Raw genomic sequence first — 10,362 nt, forward strand, 5'->3', positions numbered from 1 at the left:
TCGGTAGATGCCGCATGGCAACCTTTACAGGCGAAAAAATGAATAGTTTGTTTTTATCGAAAAGCTTTTTACACATTTAGAATGATATCTTTACCAGGAATCTTATTAGTATATAGATTATTTAGTATTTTTCTGATGTTTTTATGGCCAAATATCATAAGTAGGATGCAAGAAATGTTTCTTGGAGTGAATGTTCTCAGTCGCGCAAACAAAACTTGGAGAAGATAGGTACTATGTGGGAAACGGTCTCGATTATCAGTAAGAAAGCTTTATTTTTAGGCGTTGATACAAGAAAAGGCAGAAAATGTTCACAATATTCTTACACAAGACTTGAAGATATAACTATCATTTGAGCAGCAGGTAAGATTTTTGCCCTTGACTAGTTCGATATAGTTCGATTTTAAACTGTAGATGACTTTTGCAGATGTTAATGAGCTGTTGTATAGTTTTTCAGTACATTTATTTAGAATGTGCCACAAGAAACCTTTGTTAACTTTTCTTGAGAACACAACCTCAAAACAAAAATAATAATAACATAAAAACAAACAGCTTTACTTAAAGCAATTGGAGTACTTAAATTTCTGTTTTTTTTTTTCTTTAACAGAAGCATAGAAGCATTTGTATGACAACTGTGGTTATGTCATGTGAACAGTGTGGTGCCAAAGTGACTCGAAAGGATTTAAAAATACGCAAAAAACGGTTCCGAAAGACTGCCGTCAATTGTCCAGGCTGTGGAACACTTCTTCAACGCAAAGAAAATGAAGTATGGGATTAACAATTTTCAGATTTTTTTTTTTGTTTGTTTGTTTAACTTAGCGTAATTCAAAGGAATATTATACGAATATGCATATATTCCTGAAGAAATATTCATTTTTTTTTGAAAATATCATCAATAAAATATAGTAAATTTATATAGAACACTTCCTCATAACTACCTGTTAAGAAATACTGCAGCTTTTGTTTTTGATTCTTCATAACAGAGCTGTATGAAAAACGAGAAGTTTTTAACTTCATTAAAAAAACAATCTTTGGAGAAACAGACAGTGTTCGTGTGGAAAAAAGGGTGAGGTATGATTGCATATTTTCGCCCTACCTTTTTAATATTTATAGCGAATATGTTATGAGAATGGCTGATTTATACAAAAATCCAGCTGGAATGAAGATTGACAGAAGAAAAATAAATAATTTAAGATATGCAGATAATACAACCCTTAGCAGAAACTAAGGAAGATCTGGAGCGGTTGATTCTGTTGGTAAAGTGGGAAAGTAACAAAGCTGAGCTTAATTTAAACTTCAGAAAAACAAACGTGATGGCTTCTGGCAATTTAAATGAATGTATAATAGAGGGAGATAAAACAGAAATCGTTGAAAGTTATAATTTACTGGGGTACAGAATCAGAAATAATGGTAAACGTGAATATGAAATTAAAAGAGGGATAATGATGGGGAAAAAAAGCGATGTTAAACCTTACAAAAATTATGAAAGATAGAGGTGTGAGTAAGGCCACAAAAGTCAGAATTGTCAAGCCATGGGATTTCCAATACTGATGTATGGATGTGAAAGCTGAATTATTAAAATTAGAAGATTTTAGAGAATTTAAAAACAGAATGCTCCTTGGAGACGATGATCGCTAAACAGAAGTTGATGTACTTTGGAAATATGATGCGAGCTGATGAATCATTGGAAAAGGCAGTTATGTTGAGGAAGACTGACGGAATGAGAAGAAGAGGATGACCACAAAAGTGTTGGATGGACAGCATAAAAGTACTTACCAACTTGAACTTACAATTACTGAATGGAGCATATAATAAAGGCTCTCCATCCCACTCGGACAAGAGGCCGAGTGGGATGGAGAGCCTTTATTCACAAGATCATCAAGAGTCGAAAACGACTGGGTAGCACATAACAACAAAGAAGGAATTTCAATTGAAAGCTGCCTCAGCAACGAACCTGAAATGTGGATAACCTGGAGAACTAAAAATATAACATTATTTGCTTCCTCTCTGAAAAAAAATCAACCGACCAATTCATGCTACAATATGTATATGCCAGATATTATGAAGAAAATTGTGATTTTCTTACTTCATAATTACTTCATAAAATAAAGATTAAGCTGAAGAGGAATTTTTAAAACAACGAAGAGATATTCATTAGAATATTGAATCCAACATAATAGCAGCAGTTGAATGAATTGCTTGCTAATAATATATTTTCCCCTATAATGAGATACTTAGTGATATCGTTTATCTCATCGTACTTTATTAGTAGCTTACTGTTATGTTACAGTGATCGCATTAAAGCTAGGATGTTTTTAAATGCCGTGTCGTTAGCATCAGCTAAAAATTCAAGCGATAATAATGATAACAAGAGGCTTGCATTCTTATGGTGTGTTGTCATTCTGTGATTATTAGAAACTGCTTTTTACATATGATCGTTTTTGTTCTGTTATCAGTAGAAATAACAAAATATGCTAAAATCAGATGATAAATAATACCAAATTATTTTTAAGAAAAAGATTTATATCCCGAAATCTGCATATAACCATATCGCGCCACTTAAGCTTTCGAAACCAGATCCAATGAAAGAGGATGGTTAAGCCTTATTCCTATCGTATCCAATGACTGGTCTGTGTGCCAGTTTAACGGGATGAACAACCGGAGTTTCCGGACCTTGCTACCGCGTATGAAACTTCTAACTCACCTTCAGGTGAAAAGCCCTGATAAACGTTCTTCTCATACTAATCGGGTTAGAAACCAGGTCTTTCCAAACCTGGGTTCGAGTCCGACTGAAACTGACTGAACTATGGAATCATAGTATTATTACTGTAATTTAATAAGACGTCTCGCTGTTTTAACATACCAGAACTAAATTCTTCACGTAGCTATAAAAAAAAAGAGAATGGGAGAGGAAAGATTAGAAAAACAAATCTTCTCTGCGAGGTTGGAAAGAAGAAAACCAAGATATAAGTGGATTGGTACGGTAAAAAGTGCCTTAGATACAGTGCTTCCCAAACTTATGGATGTAAAGGCCCCCTTGGAAAAATTAAAATATTTCATGCTCCCCCCCCAAAAATCGTAATACAGACATATATTATTAAAATATTGCATTGTTTTTTATATTCAATACAAAACATACACAGCGAATATTGCAAAAATCAAATGCAAATATTGCATTTTTAGCATCTTACATACACATTTGATGGCACACTTACAGTAGTCTTAAAATATTTTAAATTTGTTTTCATTAGTTCATGGCCCTCCTCAACAAAGCGAACTGCCACCAAAGGATCCGCGGCCCACAGTTTGGGAAGCGCTGTCTTAGAAGACAGGAATATAAGATATGATAATGTTGGAGTCTTGACAGGTAACAGACTGATTTGGAGGAAAATTGTAGATAGGAAGTTAGTAATGATATAAATTTTTCATGTAGTACTATCATATCCTGCATACCCCCTACATGGCAGGAATTTGATGATGATGATAATAAAAAAGGTGATAGCCGTTAAATAATAAGGTGTAAAATAATATATTTATGCATCTTTGTGAGAAGACAAGAGCATGTTAACTCTAAAGAATTTTCCCTTTTTCTGATTTCAGCATCATGCAGGAGCTTATGGAGGAAAAGGTATTACCATTTCAGAATGCCAATCGGAAATTGAATCTGTCGATAAACAGAAAAGTCTTCCAGACATTCCTAATAAAAAGGAGGATGAATTTATGAAAGAAAATACACTGGTAAGTGCACGAGTTTTATTCATAAATAATATCTCATCTAAATATTATTCAATTGTAATTATCATTGCGACCAACTGAGGTTCAAATTAAAGCTTGCTAAGACCGTCTATCACTAAATCAGCTCATTTCATCGTTGTTTCTATTTATTTGTATTAACTAGCGGATTCCCTAGTTTAATTAGATTGGAGTAGGGCGATTACCTACGTCATATGCTTATGAACACAGGCAATGGAAATATTTGTAGAAAATGATTACTACAAAAATTGAAATTTTTTGCGAAATAGTGTGAAGAGTGAAGTGGAGCGGAATAATTTGTTCAGTGATAGATTACGATTCAACTTCATTGTGCCTTTTGTACATAGTCAAGCAATTTTCAGTGTTCAGCGATTCCATTGCAAATGAGGGAGCATTTTTATATTTACTTGGGATTAGGTCATTATTTCTACATAAACTAACAGTGGACAAAAGAATGGAGTCCCGTGGTACTGTGCATTCTTGTCAATAGTGCAGCAAGCTCCTTAAGTCCTATTTATATATTTATATTGACTATGTTTTCTGAAACTAGAATAATTAAATCAAAAGGTTTTACCTTATGTGAAAATTATGGAAGATTTATCTTTTTTAATTATTTCATTACACTGAAAAACATTTTACGGAAACAATCGCTATATTATAACTTACGGTTTGTTTTATAGAAAGAAAATACCAAAGATTTAGAAGAGCTACAAAGTAGACTGAGCATTGCTGAACACACCATTGAGGTATGCTTTACTGGAATATTATTGTTTAGTAAGTTACAGTTTTAATATAATTATGGTGTATAAAAATTTCTGTAATTGACAAATATTCATAAACACAATACACATACTGGCCGCTGAATTAGAAATCTTTATGCAGATATACGAAATATCACTTACTCAGAGTATATGCAAAAACACAGGTGTTCTAGGCAGCTATTTAATGCCGCTATTCAGTAATTGTGAATAGTGTTGATCACAATGGGAAAAACAAAGGATCTTTCGAAGTTCGATAAAGGACTTATTGTTAGCGCCCGTCTGGTTGAAGCCACGATTTTGAAAACAGCAGAGCTGACTAGCTTCTCAAAAGGTAAGATATCCCGGGTGTTAATCAGTGGGAAAATAACCCACATTGGTTGTCTAAGAGGCGTAACTGTGATCCTAAGACAGTCTGTCAAGAACGAGATAGCCGTCGTCTGAGAAGGCTTGTACGGACAAACAGAACTTCCTATGTGCAGCAATTGACCGTAGCGTGTAATGAAGTCTGTTGCCGACCCATATATCGGCGAACTATGCGCAGGGAATTGAAGATAATCGATAATGGCAGTCGCTTGCCTATACGAAAAACACTGATTTCTCCGAAGAACCGGAAAACTCGTATACAGTTGTGTCTGGAATACCATGGCTGACACTGGAAGACTGGGGGGAAGTCAGCTGGTCTAACGAGCCAAGGTACACCTTGTTCTGTACCGACCGTAGGTGAAAAGTTTGGCGAGAGGCGCATGAAGTAATGAACACACAGCTTGCCTTGTAAACACAACTCGAGATTCTGGAGGTAGTGCCCTATACTTTCAGCAATATCCTCTGATATTGCTGAAAGCTTGGATGCCCTCCAACGAATATTTGAACATAGTTACCAATCAAGTCCACGGTTCAATGAGCACAACAGCAACTTTCACCATCTTTCCTGGTCACCAGAAAATCCGGATGTGAATCCCATTAAGAATGTAAGAGACATGCTAAAAACAGATCCGGAAGCAAAATCCTCTTCCTTGAAATCTGAACCCATTAGGGGACTCTGCTGAACGCCTATTTTAGATGTAGATGCATTCACAATCTTGTATTTCCATCTAAAGCGGGCCCAAAACGGTGTTAAAATACAAGTTCTAATTCAGTGGCTAGTATCTGTATATGCACACAGAAACGGATTTTTGTGTTTATAATCATTAAAGAGATTTAGAATATGCCTTTCGTTTTGTTAATGGTAAGCCTATAAAGAAAACAAAAGTATTTGAATCTTAAGTATTCAAAGTTATTCATAACATTTTTCGGTGAGCTTTAAAAGGCATGATGTGGTTTCTTCAATTTTTGAAATAACACACGTGTTCTTTTAGTTTTTGTATTCTTATAACTTAGTTGCTGGTTCTCTGTGAATATCAATGTACATTCCATGAAAATTGAACCACTGTCACTTACGTTGAAATTCTTACGAAATTCTCCTAACCATTAAAAAAACTGAATAGCTCAGTTCTTTCAATGATTGTCTGTTTTGTTAAGAATTCAAGTTTAAGTACTCTAATATATCGGTAGTCAGGCATACGTTGGGCACACTGGTTGATCACTTAAAATCAGGAGAGAGAGAGAGAGAGAGAGAGAGAGAGAGAGAGAGAGAGAGAAAATCTGGGGCAATGTGAGTTGTAACCAATCAAGTCTGTATATATAATTACTTAGAAAAGAGCCATCAAGAAAGTTTACTTGAGAAATCACTACAATTGTCTTGTAAGAAACGGATAATCAATTGAGAAGTGATCGTCATTTTTAAGGAAATCGTTAGAGGATTCTTCAGGAAAGATATTCGTTCCATGAGTTTAATTTCTAATCAAGTTCACCAAATTGTCTTCCGTTTGCAGCGGATGTTTAAAAGTTTAGAAAATTGTCCAGTAGAAATAAATTCAGTTACAAAGACCAACAGTTCTTTTGGTCTTCAGTTTTTCTTGTATACATAAAGATGCGAATATCGATGTAAAAATAAATCTGAAAACGAAATTAAACTTCTTGGAAGCGAATTCGTCACAAGCTACGTCACAATATTCGCTTATATCAGAGTGAAGAAGGAAAATATCTATCAAATACAATTCGGGTCGCTTTCCCTGTTCTTGATATATTACTCACCCATTTGGGCCCTGAACAGTTATGAATTATTAATTTTATATAAACTTCGGACTGTATTCCAAATCTCTTGTCAGATAATTTAAGTAAATTCTGCCCACGAAAGGTGGAAAAATCTATTGCATATTTTTGGTACAGAATAGGCTTTACAACATATAAAGCGTATTGAGTTTAAATGAAGAGCCTACTAAAGTCTGTTCTGTTTGTCCTTAACGTAGTGATTTACATCCAGACCTTTGTAGGATTCTTTTTTTACGTTCCATTTTATAATATAATTTTACATCGGGGAAGGATGTCATTTTTATTCTTATTGTTGGGTTTATTTATATTTTACTTACGACATCTGTGGAAGATATTTATGAGTTTCAGTACTTAGGCTCTGTTCTTTTTTTTTTTTGTTCCTATTAGGAATTACGAAAGGAAAACCAAGATCTAAAGATTGAGTTAAAAATAAGTGAAAGCAAAACTGATGGCTTGTTAAAGGACCTCTGCATGTATCATCTGGTAAGTCAACAGAGTATTGAAATTTTTATAACGTCATTAATTTTAATTAAAATAAAATTATCATACACGATAAAATTGAATATACAGTATTTATTTATTAATATGGAATGGTCTAAACTAGTTCTGAACGCTAATTAAAATAAGGAATCAAAATTCAGGATATATTCTAAAATATATTACAGATTTTAAGAACTGAATAGAATGCTGAAGAATAATAGACTAAAATATAATAAATTACACTAGAATGTTACAGGCATGCTCAAACTGCAGGACAGAATGTTGTACCATAAGTTAGGATATACAAAGTAAACAACAGCATTCCTGCAAAACAAAATGCGTAATGTGAGAATAAGTTAGAACAATATCAGAAATTGTGAAATATTGTAAAATGCTACAGAACAAAATAAAAGGCAGAATAGGTTAGAATACTTCAGATAAATACAGCACTTATGAGATACAATATTGTAAAATAGACAAGATTCTTTTTTAGGATAAGTAAAGTTAGGATAAGAGGATGGCTGACTGACAGATATCAAAACGTGGTATACGGGGGATCTGATTCTGTAAGGTTTAAGTCTGTTAAGTAATGTACCACAAGTGATTGGTCCATGAATTTGAATAGGCTGGAATTGTGGGCATGGGAAAATGGGTGTCAGTTCAATGTCAGTAAATGTAAAGTCATTCACTTCGGCATGCTTAGATATCCAATGTCGTATTATATTGGTGGGATTAGGCTAGAACAAACTGATGAGGCCAGAGATCTTGGAGTCTTAATAGATAGGAAGTTGAAGTTTAGGGGGCCATGTGGCAAAAATTGCAAATACAACTCAAAAGATAATTGCAATGCTGAAAGGAACGTTCACATGTAAAGAATGTTATTTTGAAAATTTTGAAAAAAGAATGTTAAAGAATGAAATAAGAATGTTATTTTGCCTCTTTACAACGCCTTGATAAGACCTCACTTGGACTATTGTGCGCAGGTCTGGTCTCCGTTGTGATTCTGATATATAGGAGAAAGTACAAAGGAGAGTATGTTAAAAAATGATATCAGGATTGTGGAATATTGATTATGAACACAGATTGAGAATTTGTAGACTATAGACACTAGCAAACAGGAGAAAGAGGGGTGATATGATTGAAACTTAAAAACTTCTGAAAGGATCATACAGGATTTCAATTGATAGGATTTTTCAATTTATGGAGGATGGGGAAAGGATGAGAGGACATCCTTGGAAGCTGAGAATGAAGGGCGCCAAAAAGAGTATGAAGGCTAGATTTTTCTCTCAGAGGGTGATGCGTGATTGGAATGGATTGTCATTGGATGTTGTGAGTGGAAGCATTGTGAATGAATTCAAGTATAAGCATGATAACTGGTGTGTGTAGCATATGGCCTCCCTCGATGAGGCTCTGACTCCCTGAAGTCTCTCTTAATACTAATATAGAATTATGTAGAATAAATTTAAACACAAAAAACAAAAGAAAACAGAATGATGCTGTACAATAAAATGTATGATGGCTTAGAATACTGCAGAATGAATACGAGACTGTGTTATACCATAAAAAGAATCGTATAGAAAGTTAAGCCTTTTTTCGACTGGAATAAAATATTAGAATTAGTCATTCTAAACTGAATATTACAACAGAATAATTTAAACTATTTTAGAACAGACATTTTTAAATCATGAAATGTTTAAAATAATGCAAATGACATCTTATAGAATAGGTAAGGATGTCGGGAAAAACATGAATATCACGCAGAACAGTGTGGGAATTCTCGAACTTTTCTGAAATTTGAAAGAATTAAGCATGTGTTGCTTCGGTGTGTTTGTAATTAATATATTTTCCTATTTAATTTAAATATTTTCGAACAAACGTGATTATAAATTTTAAACTGGATTCTGAATCTGTTAAAAGAATTTATGATTTGTTTTCTAGGAAGGAGAACTGTCTAATAACTCGATCATGAATGCATCGCTGTCTCCAGAGAATCAAAGACTGTTCAAAGTTCAGCTTCGAGCTCTACTACACGCACACCAGTGTCGACAGCTTCGATCTCCCGTAGACAAAGTACGTGTATGCTCGTTTCCTCTATGTCGAAGGATGAGAAACATGCTGAACCACATACGTTCCTGTAAGGTTGAGAAGTCTTGTCCCATTCCGCATTGCCTATCATGCAAGTTGATCATGGAACACTGGAATCACTGTGATCTCAGTAACTGTCCTGTGTGCACCATTTCGGGATCATCACAAAAACACCCAGAAAGTGTAGATACAGTAACAGCAAAGGAAAGGAAATGGGTTAAGTTATAAAAACAGATTCCTGCATTTATCGCCCTAGAGCTCAACTTACTGCAGAATTCTGTTGCTTTCAGTGAAGCGAAATTTCTTTATTTAGACGTCATTACAGAGATTTTTGGGATGTTTAATGTGCAAATAGTGAAATAAACAGAATGTAGAAATATGAAATATTAAAATATTAAATATTTTGAAGAGTGGGTGTAGATTCTTAAAAGAATTACATCGTTAACACCCATATTTTTCTCTTAATAACGCTACTGGCTCAAATAGAACATTGAAATACACCAAACGCTACATTTTTTCCCTTCAGAAATTTTCTACAAACTCTTTATTTTACCAGAAATATTTTGCAAGAAGGTATCGGAGATTCATCGAATCCAAGAATTGTAATATAAGCTATTAACTAAGGCCAAAATAATTATTGGTTTCCTTAAAAATGAAAAAAGTTTTCATTTTATTACGACACCATATTATAAATAATTAGCATTAAGTGATCCTTCTCTTGGGGGATAATTGGAGATGACGGAGGACACCATTGCTAATTAAAGCGCATTTAATGGGTTAAGGTTTTACGGAGAATTTCGTTTCGAGTTCTGACATGAAATCACAGTGGGAAAAGCTTGATTTACATCTAGTCAACCGTAATTAACTGACCTATCTAATTAGATTAAAATTGGCTGATGGTTAATTTCGATTGATCATAGTGAGATGACGTATAGATGACTATAGGTCATCTTACTATGAGTCACACTTTTTGTTGTACTAGATCCAGTAGCAGGGAGCCACAGGCAGAAGAGAGCCGTGTGAGGTTTGAAACGGGATGGGTGGTGGGGGTTAATGAATGTGCTGATATATCATCCTCTGAGGATATAGATTACAGTGTCATTAGCTAGTCATTCGTTAACTGATTTTAAAAGGA

General features: G+C 34.3%; 1 protein-coding gene across 1 annotated transcript in view; it reads left to right on the top strand.

The window, feature by feature from the left end:
• LOC150106104 (uncharacterized) overlaps positions 1-9,586 on the top strand; it is a 32,129-nt gene extending 22,543 nt beyond the window's left edge. The window contains exons 10-14 of the mRNA XM_090393850.1: positions 605-763; positions 3,598-3,735; positions 4,431-4,496; positions 7,050-7,145; positions 9,081-9,586. Of these exons, the coding sequence (XP_090249976.1) occupies positions 605-763; positions 3,598-3,735; positions 4,431-4,496; positions 7,050-7,145; positions 9,081-9,455 (834 nt within the window). The 3' untranslated portion in view covers positions 9,456-9,586. The remainder of the gene's footprint in view (positions 1-604; positions 764-3,597; positions 3,736-4,430; positions 4,497-7,049; positions 7,146-9,080) is intronic.
• The last annotated feature ends 776 nt before the right edge of the window (positions 9,587-10,362 follow it).

Source organism: Typopeltis vanoorti, chromosome 6, assembly GCF_054136105.1.
Source record: "Typopeltis vanoorti isolate ZY-2024b chromosome 6, IOZ_Tvanoo_1.0, whole genome shotgun sequence".
Lineage (NCBI taxonomy): Eukaryota > Metazoa > Arthropoda > Arachnida > Uropygi > Thelyphonidae > Typopeltis > Typopeltis vanoorti.